The sequence below is a fragment of the Poecilia mexicana genome, unplaced genomic scaffold (assembly GCF_051168715.1).
Source record: "Poecilia mexicana isolate PSO_F unplaced genomic scaffold, ASM5116871v1 scaffold_6, whole genome shotgun sequence".
Classification (NCBI taxonomy): domain Eukaryota; kingdom Metazoa; phylum Chordata; class Actinopteri; order Cyprinodontiformes; family Poeciliidae; genus Poecilia; species Poecilia mexicana.
Genome location: NW_028263375.1, coordinates 962681 through 988742, shown reverse-complemented (window position 1 = coordinate 988742; position 26062 = coordinate 962681). Strand labels below are relative to the sequence as shown.

The following is a 26062-nucleotide window of genomic DNA, read 5'->3' as shown; positions in this document are numbered from 1 at the left end:
ACTGCTCACTGGAACCAAACCTCTCTTTGACTTTGAACAACTCTTTTTGTTGCAGCCACCACAGCACTGGCTCCAGGCAACAGACTGGATCTGAAGTTGCACCATCTCTTCCAGGCAAACCCTCAAAGCTTCCAGGATTCACACAGTGTGTGCCCATCTTTGGAATTTTACTCACAATACCCTCACTGCAAAACCTAAATATGATCTCCTGCCACAGAACCAGCAGCTACAGAAGGCAGAAAATGATACAGGACAATATTTATTCACAAAGCACGATGGCAGTTCTGGTACCAAATCATCAGGTCAGAATCGAGTTTCAATCAATCCATCAAGTTTATTTACTTTTTAAATGGTTTACTCAAATAAAAAAAGCTCAAATGTGTCCAATGCCTTAATTACTGAATGACATTTATAAAATTATGTTCTGTAACAATTAGTCATATACTGTAAGGATAAAATAGAACAGTTTGTTTCTTGATACTGTTGGACTCCAGTGATCATTATGCAGAGAATCACTGAGGTGGTTTTTCTTCAGATCCCCAGTTTGCCAGTTTAGCAGAAGCATGAGAGTTTGTACGTCCTTATTCACATCTCAGATCCTGAAGGTGGAGCCTCACTCTGATCCTGTGGTCACTGAGCAGCTGCTGGGGTTAATAGCCTTGCTCAAGGACACAATGCCGCCAGTAATGAGGGAAGAAAAAACTCTGTTAAATCTTCAATGTTCTGACTGATTACAGTGTGTTGGTTTAATCTTCATCAAAGCTTTATTATTTATGTTTCCCAGCCAGATAGCTGAGTATCATAATCCATTAAATAAGGCCAGTGAATAAATGAGGTGTTGCTCTGAAACACAATCTGATTCAGTCAGTGAGTTTATTAGCAGTGCTAACAGTACCAGGTAGGTCTGAATAGATTTTTTTTTTAATAAATAAAATCTTCGTTTAAAATTAATCCTTGCTTTATAATAAAAGCTGTTTGATTATCTGAATCATTTAAGAATAAGTAATGGTGCATTCACACCGCTTTCATTGAACTCCAGTCCGTTTGGCTAGAAAGTCCGATTTGTTTGGGGAGGAGTGAATGTGGACCAGAGAAAGTGAACTCTGGTCCACCTACCAACCTCGGTCTCGGCTTGGACGAGTCAAACTCTGGTAAGGTTTGAATGCTTATGTGAATGCCAAGAAGACTGGAGACTGCTTCAAAGGAAGCGGACTACAGGACAAGGCATTCTGGGTAAATACAACTAAAACAAACTTGCAAGTCTAGCGCTAGCAGGAGAAGTGAGTTCAGGTTTTCTGCTAAAGACAAAAGAGAATTCCTGCAAACTCTAAAATCTGACTCCATTACATTTTTGTTTACATTTCCTGAAGAAAGAAGTTGTGTTCAGTGCCTTCTTCGCAGATTTGTATGTTGTTTTCTTCAGCTTTTTCAAAGCATTTTGTTCATTTGACACAGTGAAGTGTGAAAGAGAACCACAGCAGCTGAATATGAACAAATCCTGTAAATTAGATCCACCACCGACCCGAGTCTGCTGGACTATCAAGGGTGAAAAAACACCCCCAAAATCAAAAACAGAAGAAATCTGAAAATGCTTTTCCTCGACACTGCAACTCAAACACCTAAACTCTGTACACAACACCTGTCCTGGTGACCCAAAGTGGCAGAACTGGACACTCAGAGGACATTCAGTTGTTCCTGTGAGGGCCGGGGAGACTGATGCTCCCTGCCGGGAGAACAAGTACAATCAGCACTGGAGAGAATCAGAGAAACTGGTTTTATTTGTTAACTAAAGGCAAAGATGCAATAACACAGAAAAAAACTGCACCAGCTGATATATTGTTAATATTAATGTGTGCTATTTAGTCTAATACTATAGATGGGCTGGACTGCAGCTGGCCCAGAACCAGAACCAGGATTCCAGCTGACAGCTCAGAAAGTGAGATAAAATCATCTCCCTGTCAGGGAACCTCTGAACATCCATGATGCTTAAAACAACATTCTCCCTTTTCCCTTCATTAAGTAGATGTGAGGCTGCTGCAGTTAAAACATCCACCTCGTATTCTGCTGTACGGAGCTTCAGTTCAGTGATCTGTACCGTCTGGTCCACTGGGACCAGTCGGATCAGCCATGCAACAAAGACATAAACAATACGGCTCGCATTCTTTGTTAAAGCATCCGTGGAGAGGAGGAACCGGCCGATCGATGCTCAGATGTGTTGATCTAGATGGGAGGAAAGATAGCCGATAAGAGCCGTGCATCAGCACACAGGAAAAGTCAATGCCAATCTTTCTTTCTCTCGCAACATTGACCCCGACTCACTCCTGTTCATTTCTGATCTTAGAGGCTGTATACGTCCTCTAGGAAGACACAGTCTTATCTTTGTAAGGAAATATCAGATCTGATGTTCCTTCTTTCAGGATCCTTCAGGCTGCAGTGTTGATATTAAATGACCTCCAAGTTTGTCTCTGTCCTCCTCCCAGTTTAAGGAGAATGACTGCTTTCAGAGAGGAAAGACGAGTATGAGGGCCCAGTGTGTGACTGCTTAACAAAACACACAACAGACCAAGAACAAACAAATTAAGAGCAAACCCCCATAAATATTGTACCAGCTCCTCCGTCAACTCAGCAAAATCAAGGAGAGGAGAAAAATAAAAACATTTGCTGCTCTTAATCTGCAGCATGTTCCGATTTATCCACAGAAACACCAGCCTTGTCCCAGTGGTTGTTTTTGAAAAAACAACAACCACTGCTGGCTTCATCACTGCTTCTCTGCTTCACTAGACTCCCAACAATCCATTGCCGCATCACTATCAATGTCGCATAACCAAACAAACAGCAACAAGATGGAAATAAATATCGGTTATTAATATCGGCCCAGTTTTATTTATCGAGCCAATACCGATATATCATGCATTCCCACTTCTTACATTACTACATTGCTGTGTTTTCTTTGACTATGGGCAGTGCCACCTGGTAATGATCAGTTATGGGCATTCACTAACTGGAAAATGATTGGGTTTTTGAGTTTCCAACCAGCCGGTTATTTTGAGGTACCAAGCAAGCTGAAAATGATCCATTTTCAGACACCAGAAGGAGAGAAACCTTACTTCTTTTGTTTTTAGTGCATAAAAATGCTGAACAAAGCAAACAGCTTAAAGAACTGCATTTAGTAAAAGCGAGGTTGTAGAACACTAGATTCAACATATTTTTACTCTATTAAAAATATCTGATTTTAATAATCTCGTAGTTTTCTGATCATGCAAGGTATATTACAGTAAATCAGAACATTGTTACATTAAATACACACAGCAGCTGTTTCTATTTGGATCTGTGAAAGAGTATGTCTTTGAGGAGACGTGGATCTCCACTAATGTGTGAGAAAATCATTGACCCATTTAAAAAATGGAAGGTGGTTTAAAGAAGGATTGGAAGGGATTTGCATATTTCACCCCAAAGTAAATCATTGAAGGAATTTCAAAGTGTCATCAGACAAACCCAACCTGGACCCCTGATGTCCATTAGGGGTCCATTAGTCTGTTCTGCAACAAGAACCGCCACCAATCAGCTACAAGACAAGATCTACGGTAGTTTGAGTTCTTTTAATCTTTCAGTTTCTTACAATAGTTTAAAATAAGATATGGCTGTCAGTGAAAAAAAGAACACAGCAAAAACATGTAAACTGCAGAAAAATCAGAAATACTAACTTGTTTACTTTCGGCTCCCTGATCCTAAGCAATACTTTTTAGGGCTGAGATGATTAATTGGGATGAATCAATTATTGAACTAATTTAGTACATTTATATTCGAGCCAAAACTGTATTAATATATACATTTTTAATCAAGATAAAAAAAACTTCTTTATCTGTAAATCAGGCAGTTTAACTTCTATTGGTTCAAATTTTGTAAAAGGAAAAAAAAGAAAAAAAAAGTCTCATTATGCCCCTTTTGCTGTACAATAATTAATCTGTTGATCCAAAATCCTTTATTTCAAATGATCAATGAATAACACATTATTAAATTTTACCCAATAAAATGTTTATTTAATTATTTAAAACAGATATTGGGTTATTTGTTTATTTTCCTCTTTTAATTTAAGGCTTATCTGCGAGAAGGAGCCCATTTTTTAAATTGATCAACTGAATAATCATCAGAATAATCCATAGAATAACTGATCACTAAAATAATTGTTAGTTTAATATATTATTACAATTGTGATGTATTGACAAAACAAGCACTAAATACCAACAAATCAAAATTCTATCATTTTGAAAAGCAACAAATAAGGCAACAAGTTCATTAATAATATCAATAATAATAATTATTATTATAGAAGATTCAGACTGAATTGTTTTAAAAACAAATGTTTAAGTAGTTTTTAAAAATGGTAGCTCAACCAATGTACCAAATAAATAGCAAATAATATATAATTATTCCAAAAACTTTCATCTCTTTGATTGAATATGAGATTTTTATTCTCCAATTTTAAAAAAGAGAATATCCTGGGTTCAGGTCCACTTTTCTGCTGTTCTGCTGTGAAGTAATTCTTAAAAATCTTGGAACTCTCTTTCATAAATGACATCAACTAAAACTGTCATTTTTGGGGGGTTTGTCAACAGAATCAACAACCTGAAGAATTTTATTTGCGTTTCCAGTGACAGAAAGAAACATATTCCTGTTGGAAAGAAGTTTTTGAAAAGAAAAATGCTACTTCAATGTCTCTGGAAACACTGAACCTGCAACTATCTTTATTATGTTTATTATTACTGATCAATGAAGAGATATTAAGCATGAGTAACTGCCTGGGCTCAGACTTGCTGGTTTACTGCAGAACCAGACTGGACTCTCGGATGATCACTTTCTCACATGTAATGAGTCAATGTGGCTTTTCTGTTCCCCAAAGCGACTCCCGGAAGTGGGTTAAACAGATTAGAGTAAAATGTAAAATCTGAATAATGTCATGGGGATCTTTAGAGCGTTTCTACGACTAGAAACCATGGAGACTTGGTTAAAAGCTAAGCTGAGAGCAGAGATCCCCTCTGCTGTTGGAGGATTTCACAACCAACTCTGGTTCTGGCCCAAAAAGTGCTGATGGAAAAACCAGTGGAGGGGGGAAAAGTCCCGTTACTCACCGATACTTCTGAAACTCTCCGACAAAGTTCTCCTCAACTTTTTCATCTTGCCTATCTTCTCAGCGGGCTGGGAGGCCGGCATCAGGTCGCACATTTCGGGACCAAGGCAGCGGGGCGGCTGCGGTTTGGAGCGGGGAAACGGTTGCTGATGTTCGGCTGTGCAAAAGCAGCTGCGGCGCGATGCGGTGCTCTGCAAAACGGAGCCTTAGCGGCTCAGAACCTCTCATCAACTAGTGAGGCTGAGGCTTTTCTTTTCTCAAATATACAACTACATTTCGAAGAAGAAGAAGAAGAAAAAGAGACAAAGAGAAAAAGTCTCCAGAGTCTGGAGGCTCCGAAGCGCTTGATCTGGGTTGAGCTCCTGGAAAAGCCTCCGCTCCAGATTTCACTTCTTTCCCTTCTCTCTGGGTCCCAGCCGCTGCCAGCTTCGCCGCAATCTAGATGTCATTTTTTTTTTTTTTTTTGGGAGGGGGGCGGATGAGGGGGGGAAGACTCTCTCTCTCTCCCTCTCTCTCCCTCTCTCTCTCTGTCTCTCTCTTTCTAGGACCCCGCCCTGGATGCGGGGATTGGAGGAGTCCCGCGAAGATGCGGACTTCGGTTCGTCCCGGGGACCGCCCGTCAGAGAGCGGCGCCGCCCCGTAATGTGTTGCAGGAGGAGGACTGGTCCAGGTTACTGCCCTTTGGACCGGGTCATTTTACACACAGTCTAACACATCCCAGCTTGTTTTTATTGCTTCTTAAGATTATTCTGCATTTTCACCTCTGTCCACCGCTGCTGAAGCAAATCATGCCCACAATAACATCATGTTTCCCTGTCAGGACTTCCAGTGGAGTGGATGGGTTAAAAAGAGCGGAGCGAGCAGTCCAGAGCCCGCATCAAATAATTTAAGCCCAGTGCAGGAGTTCCTGTCAGGGCTTTGTGTGTGAGCTCTCATCTCCAATCTGATCGTAGTGTGTGTGTGTGTGTGTGTGTGTGTGTGTGTGTGTGTGTGTGTGTGTGTGTGTGTGTGTGTGTGTGTGTGTGTGTGTGTGTGTGTGTGCTGCAGTCACCACGGCAGCGGTGCAGCTCAGCTGGATGTGCATCCCATGTCTCAGTGAAAGCATGTGAGGAATGCAGGCGGCTTTTTAATGACTTCCACTGCAGCTCGGGGAGAATGGAGACAAATGTGTCCCTTTATTAGTCTGAATTGCTCCTTTATTAGTTGTGTGGCTGTTAATGAGGCGACTACAGGATGTACAGTAACAGCACAGCTGCATTCTGAAACATAATGAAGGCCCAACTCTGCCTTTGTTGGTGTTTCTTTATCATTGTAGTTTGTGGTTAGTTGAGTCAGTCTTAAGTAAATATATCAAGGTCCCATGGCTGCAAAGCCAGTCTGAATGATGAGCTCTCCACCACCGTGCTTGACAGTTGTTGAGGTGATGTTTGAGCCAATATGCAATTAGTTTTTCTTCCAGACTTATTGCATTATGAACAAACATCTCTTTTTTGGCCATGTGTATTCATGTTCCAGAAGCTTGCAAACCTCAGTGGTGCTGGTAGGTTTTGTTCTTAGGAAGACGTTGTCTCCTGGCAACCCTTCCAACTCACTTCAATTCAGTTCTGTTTACTTGTATAATGCCTATTCACAACAAATGTCATTTGGAGGCACTTTACAAGACAGAAGGCTCAATTCAGTCACAGATACATTCCCTTTTATCCTACTTATCAAACAGTGCTGTAATGAGAACACCAGGCAGGGAATAATGCACAGGAATTGTTCAACTTTATACAAAATATTTCTTTATTTATACTACTTAAAATCTTTTAAAGAGGAACCACAAAAAATGGACATCCAAGACAAACAGGAAAGAAAACCCACACATGCAGAAATCATTACTGACATAAATTTGTTATAAAAGTATTACTGATTGCACTTTAAAAATTAGGTATCTTTATGTTATTAAAGGTAAAGTTTAAACAGTAATGATTTCTTGGTTAATGTCAAGATGTCATAACAAAGACATTTTGAATAATGTCAACTTTGTATTAAAAGTGTCATAATTTACCGAATGACGCTTTATGACAACAGTCATAAATATTCATGAAGGCTTATTCATGTTCATGACAGGTGTTATGTCATGTTTATGACAGTGTCATGACAGTCTTATTCACCCCCTTTCAAATAAAGTGTTACCAGCTCAGTTTATTATTTAAATTAGTCTAAAAAGTTTTCTGTCTAAGGAAACCCAGCAGATTGCATGGAGTCATTGACTTGCAGCATTCTCTCCTCCTGGATGACAACATAGCAACAGTAGACAATCACTTGTGTTGTCATTGACTTTACAGCAATAGTAATCCACTGGCTGCTATTTCATCTGTGGATTAGACATCAAATTTCAACTCTTGCATTGCTTGAACCAAGATGTTTTGGACCAATTCAGCTGTGGTTCCATAAAGCTAGCTGGTTAAAGTCATACCCAAGAGTTAGAGCTGTTTCACCAGGTGGGATAGTACTGTGCCCTCCTTCCCACAGCCCCTCTGTGTTCCAGTCACTATGGTAGCTCAATGTCTGCCCAGCAGGTTGGGAGTACCAGGGGATCTGGATACAGGAAACCCCCTTGGTTAGATGGACACATCAACCAAGGGGGACACATCAGGTCCTGGCTTCAGGACGCTCTCTTAAAGACAGAAGCACTCTGTGGTGCACTGTGATTCGAACTGTGACTCCAACTGTATAACACACGGTCTCTCCCTTCTTGGTTCTGGGTCGGGGGTTTTAGTAATCTGTGGAGGCCTGTGGGCTGATGCTTCTTTGTTCTACTGCAGACCTACCTCCATCCCAGGCTTTTAGCCATCCTGTGGCGATACCTGCTGTTTGTCTGCCTGGAGCTGAGGTCGAGCTCACAAAGTCACACAAACACACAATAAAAATGGCTGAAGATCAAATAAACACAAGTTTCATTAATGCTGTCTGGATTTAAGGGGGCAATATGATGTCTTTTCCAAGAGCACATTGGTATTTTATAGAATAATCAAGTATCTATGTTACCTTTAGTTGTTATAAAAATGTCTTATTTTCCAAATATGACAAGAAATTTGACATTGTAATTTAACGCCTTGGAATTGTTTACTCTATTTGAAAACTCCTCTTTCTGAAACTGAACCAAGTATTAGTACCTTTGGCAGTGTGTTCAGGTGCCAAATCCTGCTGAAAAATCCTCTCAAGGCTCCAGTCCTCCCTGTGAAACCGTCATTCTGTTGGGCTCCCCTTGGTTATGTTGCATTTTAGACACTAAAAATGTTTTAAGAATTTGGTGTTAATATTCTGATAATAAAAGCTTATCATATTACACTATGTCTTATAAATCTATTTGATGAGTTTATATTTCTAAATGTAAATGACAAACAATATTGCACCTTTCATAGCTGTACCTGGAATCAGCCATGATAACTGAAAAGTGAATCAATAATGAGATTTTTCATATCTCACTGCAAGCTTTAGAATTCATGCCAACATTTTTCAGAAGCAGATTTGATCTGGATGATGCTAATGGATGTACTGAGAAGTGGCAGTAGAAGGTTAGCAGTGTCAGACTTCTACTGTGCTAACTAGTCACAAAAAGAAAAAAACAACTCAAAACACTTTTTTTGTTTACACAACCTTTCTTTATGTGAACACGCCAATGATGATAATTGTGTAATTTATAAATTTCCTTCATGTACAAAGTGCAAAAAGACTAATGTGAAAGTAGGATATCTAAAAAGAGAAAACATTTCTGAACACATGAAATTAGGGAAAAAAAAATTAAAAACAGGCTTCACATTCATCCAAGATTAAACAGAATCCTCCCAGACCCAGTCAGTCAGTTAGACTGACTGACTGAAATCTGTGTTCAACAAACACAGATTTGTGTTTGTTGAACAAGAGGAAGTGGGCTGGGCCTGGATCTGGGGGAGTGTGTCCAGCTGTGGTCTGCAGAGTTAGCATCAGGAGACAAAAAGGCAGAGATTTAAGCTAAAAGTGAAAACATGAGAGCAGCTCAGTCCTCCAGCTCAGCTGCTTCACTCGTTCTCAAACTTGCTGTATGGGTGGTCCGAGTCCCCCATGAGGCCTGCACAGAGACAGCAGAACAACACCAGAGGTCAAGTCAGGTCAACTTCTGATACATGTTCCTACCTCATCTCTGAGGAAGGCTTCATCAGTGTCGACACAGGGAATGGAATTTTACTGGACACAGCTCTGCTGGACTGCAGCCATTAATATATTGTTATTACAATATTTAACTGTTTTATCAGGTTAAATTATTACTACTAGAACTGATCCTTTGGATCTCAGACACTTTAGGTTTAATATGGAACAGCAGTCATCAAACAATGTATTTTTGTAAGTGGACCAGTAATGGCGCACTCCACACTTTTCAGATTGTAAACCACTTGGGAAGAAATTGCTGAACACCTGAAACCTTCATAATTTTCCAATACTTTGTCAAAAAAAAGGAGTAAATAAAACATATTGAAGCTTGTGACTGTCATGTGACCAAACGTGAGTGGACTGTTCACAGGGCGAATGCTGCATTAGCTGAGCCACTTTACAAGCACGCACGCACCCGCACACGCAGGTACAAACCTACGTTCTGCATCAGTCTGACAATTCCTGTAATAATCTGTAGAAATTGAGGCTGAACTGTTAGGACACAGGAAGTGTCCTCCTCTCCAGACTGACTTCTAGTGATGAAGGCAGGAGGCCAAACAGCCTGGACATCAGTCACTCTCCTGTCTTAGTGCACACACAGACACCCAGCTCTCACTGAGGACCAGCGTTTTTACACCCATCTAATTTAAACGGATCAATATATTGACCTGATGTATATAATTCATGTGATCTCATCTTTTAACTGTATTTAGGTTACACAGAGCCTTTTCTAATGAACACACACTCAAATGTCATTTCCTATTGTGCATAATCACCACAGATTCTATATGATTACAAATACATGCACATGTTTAGAGGGGCCCAAAGAGACCGTCCCGTTCCCAGCTCCCAGGGAGACCCATCGTTATCATCCGTTATATTTCAAAATTCCTGGTTGCTTTGGATCACACCATAGTTTCAAAATGGACTCACTACAGAGACAGCAGCTTCAGGAATCTCAGACTCTAACCCAACATTTTGGTGGGGGGAGAATAAAGGCAAATATCAATGATACTGAGCAAATGTAGTTAGTAAACTGGAAACTTTTGAATTTGAGTAAAGCTACAAAAAAAGTCTAAAAAATCTTATCTCCAAGTTTTCTGGCATTTAACAATTAGAAAAGATTTTGGTAATTTGAACTACGCTAAGACAAGTAATATTTGGTCTGATTTAACTTCAGACGTCAAAGAAAAATTGTGTTTGTGTCTCTATATTCAGTCTATGTAAATGTTTGGTTTCATCTGTGGCTACCATGAAAATGACAGAGCTCTCTGTCCTTTGTTAGTGGGGAAATGTGAAACATTAAAACATTAATACGTACCATACTTTCTCCGGATCTCATCGTGTTTTGACTGTCTCTCCACCTTCCTGTAGGAGACAACCAAAGAAAACAGAAAGGTCATCCTGATTGTCAGGACAGATTCAACCAATCATGTCTGACTAAAATCTAAACTGGTCTCTACTGCATCTATTTGTACTGACTGGGCTAAAGCCTGGAGGAATAAACTGCTGCCACATCTGTACACTCAGTAAAGGATTGAAATAATGTTTTCTAGAAACTTGGTGCATTGACAGGCAGACAGATAGACCGACTTGTACGGAAGTGAGCCCTGGTACTTCTGCCACAAAACATGGCTTCCTTCAACAAGCTGGAAGTGAAAGCAGAGGTAGAGGGAAGAACACAATAAAAGTCTGATCCAGACCTCAGCTGCAGCTTGTGAAACTGAGAAGTTCCTTCCTTATGCTAAAGGCTGAGAGTCTTACAAGTTTGCAGTCTCAGGATGATCAATGGTTAACAGTTAACACAAATTCTCTAGAAAAATGGGTCAAAACAGCCCTGATTGTTGGAAGTGTTTCCTATAAAATGAAGTTTATAAAAGTGAACTCTGTTTGGGATTCATTTCAATTCAGTTCAAAAATATTTTCTTTTTATCCCAAAGGGACACTAAATGCTCCCACCAAGAATGTTGTAATTCCAGAGTTTGCAATTTGCCTATAAATTGATTAAAGAAAATCAAACCTGCCTGGCATGTGCACCAGTCAGTTTTCAGTCCTGAACCTACCATTTTCTCCTTCACAGGTTTGCTTTTAGTTATCTGAACCCAACTGAAGCAGCATCCTATGAGGTTGTCAATGTTTTTTAAACAGCTGCTGTGGTTTTAGAAAAGGGATGGAAGGAAACTGAAGAACATCAAGAACAACCTCAAGCTTCCTCAGTTTCTTCAGTCAGAGGCTTCTTCGGTACAACTGTAATACAGACTGTAGGAGAGTCTTCCTAGCCACAGTCAGCAGCATCTACGACTCTCTGAAGAAACTTGCCTGAGTTACAATAATATTTAATTTCCCTCTGGGATTAATAAAGTTTTTCTCAAACAGGAAGAGGAGCAGACTGGAGCTGGACCAGTCACACATCTGAGGTGTTCCGGTGTTCCACACATCACTGGGCTTCAGTTTTAGACTATTTTTTATTACAGAAACTGAATTTCAATGAGAACGTATCTGAAGGTTCTGCCACTTGTTAGCTTTGAAGAAAAACTGACAGAAGGAAGTAATAGTGAGTTGATCAGCAGCATCAGAGCTCTGCATGGAAGTGGCTGCAGCTTGAGGGAGTCCAGGAAGCAGCAGTCCTTCTTCAGAGCATGACCTCCATCTCCACAGGTCATCCAGAGATGTGATCAGCTTATTATAGCACTGTCTCTTTAAAGACCAGGACCTGATCCACAACAGAGATGTTGGTCTCCCAGGGCAACAAAACTTTGTTTAATAATTAGTTGCTGTGGGCAGATATACTAAGACTTGAGTTGTTGAGAAGTATGATAGATTTTTGCTCTTGTTCTTGCAGTTCAGAGTAGAACTAACTCCTCTGTTCCTCAGAGTGTCTGCTCTAACAGAGGACAGCCCTGGACAGGAAGTAGTCCTCTGGTTCTGAGCACATGACCAGCAGCTGCTGCTGACACTAAACAATCCAACTGGAGGAACATTGAACTCCTCTGGGGCTGGAAGGAGCCAGACACCAGCTGCTGGTTCCTGAACATAATACATAGAAGATGATGCTGGATCTACATGAGATCTGAACACGACTAAAGCTCCACATCGTTTTTAAAGCTTAAATATGGAAAAAAAAAAAAAAGTGTGGAGCTCTCAGTTTTACCTGTAGCTGGTTGAAATAATATTGTGCTGACAAACACACTCTTACTGAGATTCATCAGCTCCTTAACAGACTCTCTGCTTTGCCACTGGAAACCTTTCAGTCATGTAAGGCAGCAGTTATAACCCACTTAAAACTTCTACAATAACAGCTTTGTGCTTGAAGATATTCTTGGGAATTCAAAACTTATTCCATAAACAAAAAGGAGGGAGGGAGTGAGCAAGGGAGGAAGAGAGGAAGGAAGGGTGGAAGGATAGAAGAAAAGATGGAAGAAAGAGAAGGAGAGACCACACTAAGCTTTCTGTAAGTTCTGAACTGAGATATCATTAAAGTTTCTGTTGAAAAGCACTGATCTGACCCAGCATCAGTACTGACAGGACCAGGACAGCTGTCACATGAAGCCTGTTCTGATGTGCTCCGGATGTTTCTACGGAGGCCTGGAGGGAAGTTCTTACCGTTCCTCAGCGCGCTGTCTGATCTCCTCTCTCCTCCTGGCAAATCTCTCCTCATCTCTGTCAGGCCTTCACATAAAAGAAACATGAGAATCACTGCACATCACAGCTCAATAAATAACAAAAAGCCTTCAGTTTACTGGAGCTATATGGATAGTTTCACTCGCTTTATTCTAATGCAAAACAACAAGGAGGTTCCAAACTTCATTATTACATCGTTACAGATGCTGAACACATTGAAAAGTAAAATCTAAGTGAAGCAGAAGTGAGACAGTGGAGTTCCAGGAAGGTTTGATTCCCACCAACAGTTCTGTCAGTGACCAACAGGCCAGCAAACGGCTGATTGACTGATGGGATGGTTTTATTTTCACTGCAGCACAATGACTGAACACCACACACACAAACTTAAAAGCCAAATTCAGTTTAGTTCCTGCAGATTCATGAATGCCTCAACCTTGTGAGACTGAATGTAGGAGCTTCTTTGTTGTCACGATACCAAAACATTAATCTCCATCCTGACTCCATGAAAAATACTTGTCTTTGATGCTCATTTTTGGGGAGTTCAGAGGAAGGAGAGGCAGAAAGTTCTTTCTAGCAGAAATTGGAAAAATATAGTTAATTACTGTATCATCATATTTCTGTTTCCTTAATTAAAGCAACGAGAAAGTAGCAAACAATCCAGCAGCATCTGCAAAAAAACATGTAAGCAGGAATGTTTAGCACAGGAGCAGAGAAGAAGATGATAGTATTTGGGGCAAAGTGTTCGAAACTGACCCACAGTCTCACATGGTTGACAGTAAAACTGCATCAGTGAGCTGGTGTTGGTGAATCATCAATTAGAAACTTCAAAAAACAACCACACAGATATTCATCTTTATGAAATGATCAACATTTAAATACCTACATGATCCTATTATAAGATCTTTAGCTTGTTGTAGTGTGATAATGTCTTCACTATCCTGCTATATCAAAACATACAGGCTTAAAATGACAATCGCTTTCTGTTGAAATAACTGTACAGATAATTATGTGCTTGGGTTAGTTTATTGAGACTAAATTTTAATTATTGATTATATCTCCAGCTAAAATCTCAAGCTTGTTTTACGTGCTGAAAAAACAAGAAACGTCACAAGTTGGACTTGTTGAAGTGACCAGTTTGCTTGTTCTGTTGATGTTTTGATACAATAAGGCTTGAATCTTGATTTGTTGTGATGTTACAGTATGATGCAGTCATGTGACCTCACCCTGAACGTCGGCTCCTGCAGCAGCAGCAGCAGCAGCAGACGCTGATGCTGATCAGGATGGTTCCGGCCACCACTGCCAGGGCGATGATCAGCGCTTCAAAGTTCACTGAAACACAAACACAAATAAACTAGCATAAAACATTTTCCTGTTCAAAAGCTCCTTAAGGTTCAGCAAGAGATTAAACATCCTGCATCACACTCAACACGTTTAGCTCCAACTCCACCTGCTGGTTTATCCATAACACCGCAGGTTTTTCCCACTAAAGTGAAACTCTAAGTTTCAGTTTCCAGTGAAATGCAGAGTTCAGAAGGGCCTCTGATCAGGTGGAGACTATAATTACTTCATATTGTCCCCTGACCCCGCAGCCTAACCAGTGGCTGAACACAAGACTACAGAAAACACAAAGTCAACATTAGAGTGAAATAAATCGCGCCATTGTGGAATGTCATGGTTCACATTAAGTCCTAAAAGTGAGTCAGAAATAAACAAGTTTTTTTTTTTTTTTTTTTTCATGAAATAATTACATTTGATTTATACAATAGGATGACAGTAAATTTATTTAGATCTGTTTTTCTCACTAATAAGTTGGTTACCATGTCCAAAGATCAATATCCCATATAAGAAAATGTAGACATCTTTTTGTAAAAGTTTCATGTTTTTCTTTATACTAAAATAAAAATAGGAATAAAATGGGTGCACTTTAAAAATGACAACAGATTTTCTATCATATACATTGATAAAAAATTAGGAGATGTTTTTTTTTCAAAAGCTCGGGTAATATTTGTGGCTCTAAATGTCTTACTTAGATGGACTGAGGGAAAACATGTCTGTATTGGAAAGGTTTTAAACACTTAACTGATGAAGTTTCTCTCTTCAGTTCAGTGAACATGGGGAACCCCCAATCTGCACTCAGTTTCAACTTACAACTATAAAACAGCTGCGTTGGACTTTTAAAAAGAAATAAAGAGGAAGCATGTAGATTGCAGTTAGGGAAAGATATAGAGCCAACAGATATATCAGAGACAGTGAAACAATTCACAGTTAGAGGAAGAGAAAGTTCTGACTAAAACATGTCACTCAACTGCTGAGGCCCGGAAACAAAAACAAAGAAGGGAAGCCTTGAGTTTGCCTGTTTTAAACAGGCATGTCTATTTAGAAAGGATTTAAGGTTCCACATGTCAGGGTGGGTTTTGTTTGGTTTAAATCACACCAATAAGTAATTCCACCTTAAATTTAATCAAACTATAAGAGCAACTCCCTCTTCCCCGAGAAGGCAGTCCGAGTTTCTCTGAAAGTCAAAATCAAACAGAGAGAGCAACAAGACCAACTCACACCAGCACACCCCCCACCGGGCCTGGGACAGCGGGCACAGCGATGCTGGGGGCAACAGCCAGGTCACGGGGTAATCTGTGCAGTTGTTGGTGGCAAAACACCAGAGACACTGTGGAAACAACATGAAAACATCAGACCCAGAAGTTTCATTTATTACAGTTCACTCACTGTCTGCTGAGTTATGATAAAACAATAAGGACCTGTTAACCAGCGGGAGGATATTCTGAGTTATTATGGTTTGATCAGAGCTCTTTATTTACGTAATTGGAGTCAAATACCCCCTCAAAAATAAAAACAATAGAAAAATAAAGTAACAGAATTACATTTCAAGTAAATACTAATCTCTCTTAATATATAAAACATAGAAGAAATAATGTTCTACGTTATCTTCTATAAACATAAGAGAAAAAGTCGGATACACCAGAGACGAGTGGAACATGACACACCAGAGTGGTGCAAACAAATATACTGACAAAAGCTCTTCATCAGGAAATGTTACTATGACAACATGCTGAATATTTGACTAAGCAAAGACTAAGACATAAACAGAAAACTACATGTCTTATTGAAATATTGTTTAAAAAAAAATTCAGCATCATTATTAGTTTTGTAAACCGAACATATTTTAAAATTTTAAACATATTTAAAATATTTCACGCTAACGAAACCATCAAAGATAAGATATTATTTTAAGAGAAAGATCAAAGGTCAGTAAAACCATCATTTATGACAAGTGGAAAAATTATGCAGGCAAAGGTCTGGATTTACAGCAGCTATAAAGTCTTTTCACCCACCTTAGCATGAGGAACGCAGCTGTCACAGTTCTTGTTGATGGAACATGCTGAAAAGAGATGAAAAATAAACTTGATGAGAAAAATATAATTTACAGCAAATATTCAGTATGAATGGTCAAAAGTGAAGGGATAAGTTGAAATGTGCTAAAAAAGCCAAAAGGAAGAAATACATTTATGTTAAAACAATAAAAAAGCAATACAATTAAAACAGTAAATTGCAATTTACATTGCTAACACAGTATTAATCTAATCAAAAGAAATAATTCGAACTGCAGTACAGAAGAATATTTCTGACAAAGACTTTGACCCAGTTGGTTTCATATTGGCATGAGCTGATTTTATTGTTCCAGCGTCAGAAAGGACAACAACAAGGTTAATTATTATGATTCCTTTATCTTAATAAGCTGCGTTAATATTTTTCGTGACCTTTATAGCTTCAGAAGTGGAAGGGATGAAGACTGCATTATAAATTCATAAACACAGTTATTGGAAAATCCCACAATGTGGGACAAAGGACAGATTTCGCCACATCTGGAGGCAGGCATTTTTTCATCAAAAAATGACTTTCACAAAGAAATACTAAAATGTTTAACTATTTAGTTACAACCCGGAGTGAAGAGTGTGAAGTACTCCTTCAAAGAGCACAAGGTCACTGAATCACCTGAAAGCTTCTGGAAGAAAAACAGCAAGTAATAGAGCTAAAACACCAAACGAAGTTTTAGACCAAACAAAATAAAGCCTTTTGGAGGTCAGAAACAGACTACCAATGTGTACGCACACACTCACACAGACGGACGGAAGCGCGCGCACACACACACCATTAAGCTATGGCGTAGCTTCAAATCCAGCTAAATATCTAAAGTTCATTTGCTCTGAAACGTCAGCAAACTGAAGTTAAGTTTTCATAAACATGCAATAATAATTCAGCACGTAAAAGTTAACTTTAGAAAGAAAATGTCGGAGCTTACGGGGTGGTGGCGGTGCAGTTGTTTGGCATTTGCCCTGGCTAACAAAGCTAACAAGCAGCAGCCCAACAACAGACAACACAGAAAAAGTCATAGTAGCTCTGCCCGGTAGTAACATGGACATAATGAACGGAATAACCAGACGACTGGACACGGGAGCCGCGTTTAAAACACTTGATTATCCGCTGGTTGACAGTGAACGTCTGCTGCTCGTCTCTGCCGTTTCTGTTTACTTGGACTACGTCACTTCCTGAATTGACGACACTGAAGTTAGCTTCCGAATCTGGGTAAGAGCAAAGGGACATTTCACCGCTTTTCAGCAGATAACTGCAGTTCATTTTTGTCTGGTAAACACCTTTCTATATAAAGACTGATTCTTCTTTAGATCCATCCTGAAAACTTGCAACACTGACTAGTCAGAGCTAGATTTATTTAACACAACTTACACACTGTTCGGGTTTCTATGACCTTGTTTAATGTTGTTTGATACAAAATACATAGAAATAGCAATTATTGTGTTTCTAAAATAGCTGTTTTAGATTGGAAGCTATGCTTTTAGAAAGTTCTGTAAAATAGTTCAGCCAGTGTTTGACCAGTTCAATAAATTTAGCATTTTCAAGTAGAGAGAATAGGAAGCCTTGAATCAGAGTCCAACTTCAGCACCGTGTAGAGGGTTGTTGCGTTCAGCCTCCCTCTACGGGAGAAGGTATGTTTAATCGAGTATTCGATTAAACATACATTCCCATAATTCCCATAATTTTGACATTCAGGCATAATAATTCAGGATTCTTATTCTCAGGGAAGAATCTTAAAAATTTGGAAACAGAGACAGATGCAAAGAAACATAGTGACAGTGGATTGTAATTCAGATATAAGCTATTTTTACATCTTTTTCACTAAACTTTATGCAATTTTTTTATATATGTGATTTCTGTGTTACAGATGAACAGACCTGATAGTGAGGCAAAAGGTCAAGGGCATTAGAAGATGGTTTTACATTTGGCCTGTTTGAGTTGACTCGAGTGTGTTTTCTTTTACACAGAGTTTAAACAAAGTTTTTTTTTTTTTTCTTGACAGTGTTTTCTGTCCGTTTGCTGTTACATATGCAAAATGAATGTTTTTCGGAGCTCAAAAGTATGTTATTCAAAGAATTTAAGTGATTCAAAGATGTTATCAATGAATTTAAGTTATTCAGCATTTTACTACTAAAAGTGTTTAGCATAATTTCACTGCTGCAAAAATTTGAAAAGTTTTAAAACACATTGAAATATTAAATAATGTAGTGGTTATAGGTCTGAGAACAAACAGAAACCATACAGCTGCACTTGTAAACTCACAGGTAAATTAATAAGGACATGAAAATGAATATCATTCATATATATTTATCTTAATATTAGTTGACATATATTATCACATTTACTTATTAAACTGCAGCAGAGCCACAAAACTACGTAGATCTTTTACACAGTTAAGATAAAAGTAATATTTCAAACTTACTGCAAAAGTGCTCAGAGTAGAATTAAACTCTGGTGGGAAGTCAGAAGCAGGTTGCAAACAAGCCAGCAGCAAAGGGGTTGTGTTGGAACATACCCAGTGGTGGAGAAAGTACTCAAACAAAGTAAAAGTACAAATAAATAGACAAATATGTACTCTAAAAGTACCACATTACCATTGTTTCTTGAGTAAAAGCAAGAAAATACTGGCTTTTAAAAGTACTTAAAATATTAAATGTAAAAGTACTTGCTGAATGCTAATACAATATCATTAAGTGCACCTATAATTTTAATATATCAGTAATGCGCCATTTTAATGAACAATGCTGCAGATGTTTTTTTAATTGTGTTTACTCTGTGACAGTTTAGATTTAGAGTTGTGATTCTATGCATCAGAATTTCAGGGACGACCTTCGTCACTCTAGCAGACCTTAACTACAGTCATTTTCAATAAATTAATCAAGTGAAAACATTAATTGACCAGAAGGTGGCAGTGTTTATGCATCCACTATCAATCTGTCAGCAGGGAGTTTTTTTTAAATTTTATTTTGTATTATGTTTAAGTATGTAAAGTCTGTCACTTCGGCAAATTTTCACAAGAAGATGGAGATACCTCTGCAGACGAACAACTATACCGTGATTTATATGAGAAGTGGTGTATTTTGTGAATCCGAGGCAGTAAAATGCCTCTGATTTGAGCTCTATTGAGTTTTTAAAACTAAACTAGAGTAGAATAGAAATATGATTTGTCCTTTAGAGGGGAAATTTATATGTTGCTGCAGCTGAATGACACACAAGTTGAAGCGAGCAGATTTACACAAAGGTAAAAAATATAAAAACAGAAAATGAAAAAAGAGACTGTACAGTGAGGAAAAATTTACAACAAAAAGAAAAGAAGTACCTGTATTAAAAATAACATACTATTTTCCAATAAATTTCCGACTGAGTAAGCACATAATAAATAGTAAATGTTCATACATATCTGTACATAGAAAACAGAATATTACAACAAATTAAAAAACTAAGCAAATAAGAGCAGGCATGTGAACACTTACAGAGTTTCTTGGGAGCAGTGATGGTTCTAGAATCTGACAGCTGCTGGGAGGAAGGATCTGCTGTAACACTCCTTTGTCCACTCGGGCAGCAGTCTGAAGGAGCTCTGCAGGTCAGCAGCAGCTACACTCATGGGATGGGAGACATTGTCCATCAGTGATATTGTGTTTACTCAAGAATAACTGTAACAGAAAATGATCTAAACACAGAAAGATGAAAGAGGATGAAGCTGCTAACTGATGTCTGATAAAAAAGCTTTGGTTCGCACAAATGTAGACACTGGCACAAGTAAATATAGAACAGTGGAAGGATTTGTAACTGAAAGGTAGAGACTCATCATACAGGCTCCTTTATTAGAGCTAAGTATAATAGAAGTTCATATTGGAAAACTTTGTAGAGACGGCCAAAGAAAACGTGTCTTCTGATGTATTGCTCTATCTGTTGTACACAGAATCTCCATTCAGCTGTTTACTTTTATCTTCTCTTATTCTCATCTCCAGCAAAGGTAAAAAACACTGGTCTGTTGGGATCAGCTGCTGGGAGTGGATCTTTTCCCCCAATTTGTGGAGAGAATTAGCTTTATTAGTGCTGCTGTACAGGAGTCGCCAAGGTGAAAAAAACAGCAGAAACATATCATGAGTCATCGTTTTCTGATAAGAAGTTGTTTACAGCTGTCCACCAGCTTCAGGAAATGACTGCATTCTTCAGAATTTCATAAAAGGTTCCATAATCTAATAAAAAGGGGTTCTTGTTAGATTCCAGCAGTGTGTTGCTGCTGATGCTGCTAGCTGGGTGGCGGTGAAGTAAAGGGATAAAATGCCATCGGCCAAATCACATTTCATCCCTTGCCCCTAACACTTAATCCTGTCACTGTCCTGGGCGGTCATGCCATGGTGAGTGTGTTCTGACTCCACACTCATTCTGGGATGGAGGGAGAAGTTATGAATGTAAAACACCTTTTAGAAGGGACATTTTTCAAGGAACCATCACAACAAAATGAAAGAATTCAGAGCATTCATCTGTTTTCTGTATGAGTTTGAATGTTGTTCTAATTGAAGGACGGGGACAGAAGGTGTTTGGGGTGGGGTGAGTGGTAAATGAGAATGAATAATCTCTGGTACCAGTCAGTCTTGCAGTGAATTTGAAGACGCCTTTGACTGAGGACTATTGCTGCACAAACATTTCACAGCTGTCGGAAACAGCTCAAATTCTAAACATGCTGTAGTGCTTGCCATAGGTGCCATATACTATCCCCTAGAGTTTAGCAGAGATGACCCGAGCAGAGTATAAACATTGTGCCGGCTTTATTCTGCTCTGAATGCGTCGGGCAGAAACCAAACTTAACCCAGCTTCCCTGTCCCTGCTGCAGAAAAGCTCCTGATAACATGATGCTACCATGTTTCCATTAGGGTATGGTATTCTCAGTATGCAGGCAGTTGAGAACATGAGCACCTTCTTCCAACAAAGCTATACAGTGGCAGCTTCACCATAATGCTAGATGTGATGCTAAAAGCTTCATATCATTACTAGAATAGCAAACCACCAGCTACTCTGTGCGAAGTGAAAATTATCCATATAATTCCATATGGAAAATTTTCATTCTAACCTGGTGACTAATTAGAGACTAGAAACATGACACTTGATGCACAAATAAATTTTTTACTCATATATATATATATATATATATATATATACACACACACACACATATGGATTATTCATTTATCCAGTCCTTCTCCAGTAACTATCTTACAGAATGAGATAACGGTCATTTATTTGTTAGAAAGCAGGTTTTCTCTGCTGGACATAGGAAGCACCAGCTTCCCTCCATGAATTCGTACAACTTTTTAACATTTTCACAGTTCTGCTGTGCAGTATTGGTCTTCCATATTTATGCAGCAGTGCATACTAAAATGCAATGTAAAACAGTTATGTAGCATCTGCAACTGTTCTGCATCCATCTGTCTTCACATGCATTAAAACACAGACATAATCCCAGAGAAGTCTTACTTAGGAACGCTATGTCAACCTAAATCCCTAACTGATTTGTTAATCCAGTTTTCTTGAGAATGGTTATCTTAAAAAAATAAAATAAAATAAAATCAGTCAAATTCATAAGAAACTAAGAAAAAAAAACTTTACTTCCTTATACTGGTCACAAGGTGGCATAAGAAGCCTGCAAAAGTAAAGCAGACTTTTGCAATCATGCAGAAAAACAATCATCTGGAAACAAAGGGGCCATGTTAGCACCAGTACAATAATTTAATCTATTAAAATTCTACTTTACTCTTTTTCTTTCTTTTCCTTATTTATTTATTTTTTTTTAGAAATCTTTGCTCAGGTTGACCTGTAGAACGATGCAGAGAGAACAAAACCTACACTGAATACTGGGTTCATGTGGATATGATACAAAGGGGTGAAATAATTTCCCTTTGCAACCAAAATTGCTAAGCTAATGGCACCCATAATTACAAGGAATAGAGATTTATCTCTATTCCTTTGCTGATCTTTGAACCACCATTTTTAATAGACTGCCGTTTTCCTCCTTTTCTTTGTAATTTCCAGGCTATCAATGAGACATTTACACTCATGGTGGGATTTTTAATAATAAAGTCTTTACTGTTATTTCTTCATCTGTTTAAAGTCAAAGTCCTGCTGTGTGCAGTTTCCTTGCAGTCTGCCTCTGGATTCTCCAGAGCTGCATCATACACCCTCTCTCCTAGTTCCCACTTTAATTAATTTTCCTTATTACAGCCCTCTGTAGGGTGCCTTGTCTCATTTTAAAGTCTGTTTAAACCCGTTTTAATATCTTTCAGCTATGCTAAAGTGTGCAGCGTTCAGGAAGGACAGGCCTTCTTCACAATGGCATAGACACATGCAGGAAATCCTTTTCTGTTACCTTGAGGTAAAGACAAGAAGTTCTTCTTCTTCAGTTTGAAGCCATACCAGAGGCATAAAGTCAAGCAGAGGAGAAGGAGGCAGGTACAAATTTGTTTGTCTGCATCCTGTCTGTTCTGTGCAAGATGAAGATTCAGACATTAGCCTGTCCCTCATTCAGTGACAATGAGGAATAGTTGCAATGTTACGTCCTGTTAATCCCAAGTTTTGAGTCCAAGTCTGATCTTTCTTCAATCACTCTTCTTTCAGATTCTTGTTTTCAAAGCTTCAAGAATTTCAGGATGGAAAGAAGGAAGGACAAGTGATCCGGTCCAGCTTTTGTGATTCCTTGAAATATAAAAAACAAATCTGACTGAGAATATATCTTACTTATAGTTCTGTAAAAAGTTTGGACCCTTTCTTCTGTTTCTGCATGTTTTTATTAAGCTGAAATGTTTCAGTTAGCTTAGACAATGAATGTCTGAATAAATCCAGAATGTTATGCTCAGTGATGGTTTCATTTATGTTTCAGTGGTGCATAGTAGCATTCAGCTTCTACACCCCACAAATCTGGAACAAACTTCTGGAAAATTGTAAAAATGCTGAAACACTGAGTTCCTTTAAACATAGACTGAAAACCCACCTGTTTAAAATGGTTTTGACCCATAATAAATGAAACACTAACCAACACTTTGATGTGTAATGATGGCATTTAGCAAAATATAATGTTTCACTTGTTGATGACTTTGTATTTTTGTTCTTTTATGATGCAAAGCCTTTTTGCTGAAATGTGCTATGCAAATAAACTTTATTGATTTACTAAGGGAGAAACGTCTCTAAACCAACCTGGTGTATTCTGAACACACAGTAAGCAGGAACGGATAACAGGCTGAGCTGAATGAGTGCTGTGCTCCTCACTGCCCCATGCAGCTAACAGATAATTTACACTCAGTTTGTTCACATCAGTTAATTCAGTCTTGTTAAGGACAAGAATCCCTTTCAGCTATTTTCCATCCCAAATCATTCCACTAACAGATTATTTAATGACAAAATCACTATGAAATCACTATCACTAATCACTACTAGATCAGAATGGAAAATATACTAAACATTCAGAAGAGGTCTATGGCGGTGAGAGTGAACTGAACTGAATTCTTCAAGATTTTCCAGTAGGGAGCAGAATTCATGAATCCATTGATAATGACAAGTCTTTCAGGTAAAGCAGCAAAGAAGCTGCAGATCATCACACCACCACCACTGTGTTTCACTGTAGGTACCATCTATTTCTGAAATACTGTGTTAGTTTAACTCCACTGGTAACCTTCCACTGTCTGATAGATTCTTCTCTTGTCTTGTCAGTTCCCAGAATATTTTCCTGAGAGTCTTCAGGGTAATAAAGATAATTTTTTTTTGGTTGAAACTGAAGATGGAAATTTGCGTCTCCGCGACCCTCCAAAGAAACATTATTTATTAGGATCCCCATTAATTTCCACTGAAGTGGTTACTAATCTTCCAAGTAATAAAACACAAAAATATTTATACAGCATATGAGACAATTTCCTCATTAACATAGAATATGCACAAAATTAGTCAGACATCACATTTTACAAATTACACACATGAAAAGAATAAGATTTAATAAAAATAAGATTTCAGTCCTCTTTTTAAAAAAGTGTGCGTTTTAAATTTTATGTGTTTAGGTTATTTATTCCATTCCAAAAACACAAGAGTGGATGGATGGATGGATGGATGGATGGATGGATGGATGGATGGATGGATGGATGGATGGATGGATGGATGGATGGATGGATGGATGGATGGATGGATGGATGGATGGATGGATGGATGGATGGATGGATGGATGGATGGATGGATGGATGGAATACAAAGAGTACTTTGTATTTCCACATGCCATCTTCTCTGACATATTAATTTGCTCATCTGGAACCTGCAAATCTGACAAAAAAAATCTGAAGAGGGGCAAACATTTTTCTACAGTGCAGCACCTTAACAACAGTGAACCTCTCTGCAGTAGAACAGGTCTGCATATGAAATGTTGCCTTGCAGAGGCTAATACACAGCCACATAAAGGCACACAGAGTTGATTATGGCTTATTTTAGACCTCAGGAGTCTGCAGCAAACTTCCATATTTCCAGTCATCAGCATGCTCACCACGTGACACCTCCCCCACCTTTTTCTCAATCTTTCTCCCTCTCCTCCGCCTCCTTCTTTTTCCCCCTCTCTCCTGCTGTGTGTCTCCCTCTCTCCCCTTCTCCTCTGGCTCAGTGGTGTGTTTCCAAGAGATAAGACCCTTGCTCATTTCACACATGAGGAGAGTGCAGTTGGAAAAGGCTCTATATGTATGCGTGTGTGTGCGTGGATATACCTGTGTTTGTGACCGTGTGCGTGTATGTGTGTGTGTGTGTATGACGTGGACGCTTATGTATGTGTTGAAAGTTGGAAAAAAAGAGAGCAAGTACGGACTGACTCAAAGTTTTCTCCACTTGAAGCTGCCTCCTAACTCTCACTGATTCGTCTATCCTGCAGAGCAGTCTGACAGGAGCAGAAAGCAACAGCCGCTTCCCTGTTAAAGTCCCTGTTTTCACTCCAGTGAGCTTTAAAAATACAGATCAAAGTCGAGGCTACCATTTTTGTTGTGCTGCCGAATGCAAATAAAGTCAAGATTCAAAAGGTTTTGCAAAACCACTCTGTGTTTCTGGGTAACAAACTGGTAGAGGATCAACACCAGAGGGGCGTCAGCCAGGAAGCAAAGTCGGCAAGGTTAAAAAACAGAAACAGGAAAACAAGATTAAAAGCATCGAGGATTGCTTGAGGCTCAGCGAGGTCAGGTGAATGCACAAAGTTGCTAAATGCTGTCAAGTGCCAATAAGCCAAAAAAAAAAAAAAAAAAAAAAAAACTAGCAAAAAGCAAAACAGAAGCTAACATAATTGGGTTCTGCTTAAATGAATCCCTCAGGTCGTTGCATGCCACCCACAAATATTGCAATGATGTTGCATATGTGTTGATATGCTGAAAGAAAATGAGAATCTGTTTTGGTTTCTACAGAGAGAGTCAAGTTGACACTAAACAGGGAGGTTAACTTAGTGACATTCATTCTGGATGTTAGTAACGGATATGCAAACCTGCAGCATTTCATTCATGAGCGTCACAACATCCAAATATATGACGCTGTGCATATGTATGGACTTAAGCACAGTTCCTTAATATACATTTCCATATGCAGATACATGTAATGCCTATACGACAAGGTCAAATACACAGAATGTGAAATTAAGGGACGCCGTTATGTATTCTTCAGGCACATAGTGCCATTTATCAGCACAGTCAAATGTATGTGTTACTTTAATGATATACTTTATATCTTAAACATAATAAT

General features: G+C 38.8%; 2 protein-coding genes across 2 annotated transcripts in view; both read right to left on the bottom strand.

Moving 5' to 3' along the window:
• cdk14 (cyclin dependent kinase 14) overlaps positions 1–6153 on the bottom strand; it is a 175491-nt gene extending 169338 nt beyond the window's left edge. The window contains exon 1 of the mRNA XM_014986276.2: positions 5130–6153. Coding sequence (XP_014841762.1) covers positions 5130–5223 — 94 coding nt within the window. The 5' untranslated portion in view covers positions 5224–6153. The remainder of the gene's footprint in view (positions 1–5129) is intronic.
• Positions 6154–7886: 1733 nt separating this feature from the next.
• LOC106917357 (pituitary tumor-transforming gene 1 protein-interacting protein) lies at positions 7887–17488 on the bottom strand. The gene is made up of 7 exons (XM_014986252.2): positions 17244–17488; positions 16276–16322; positions 15482–15590; positions 14149–14254; positions 12908–12973; positions 10626–10672; positions 7887–9224 (listed from the first exon to the last, which is right to left on the bottom strand). The coding sequence occupies exons 1-7, from the start codon at positions 17362–17364 to the stop codon at positions 9175–9177; spliced, it is 546 nt and encodes a 181-aa protein (XP_014841738.1). The 5' UTR covers positions 17365–17488; the 3' UTR covers positions 7887–9174.
• Positions 17489–26062: the final 8574 nt, after the last annotated feature.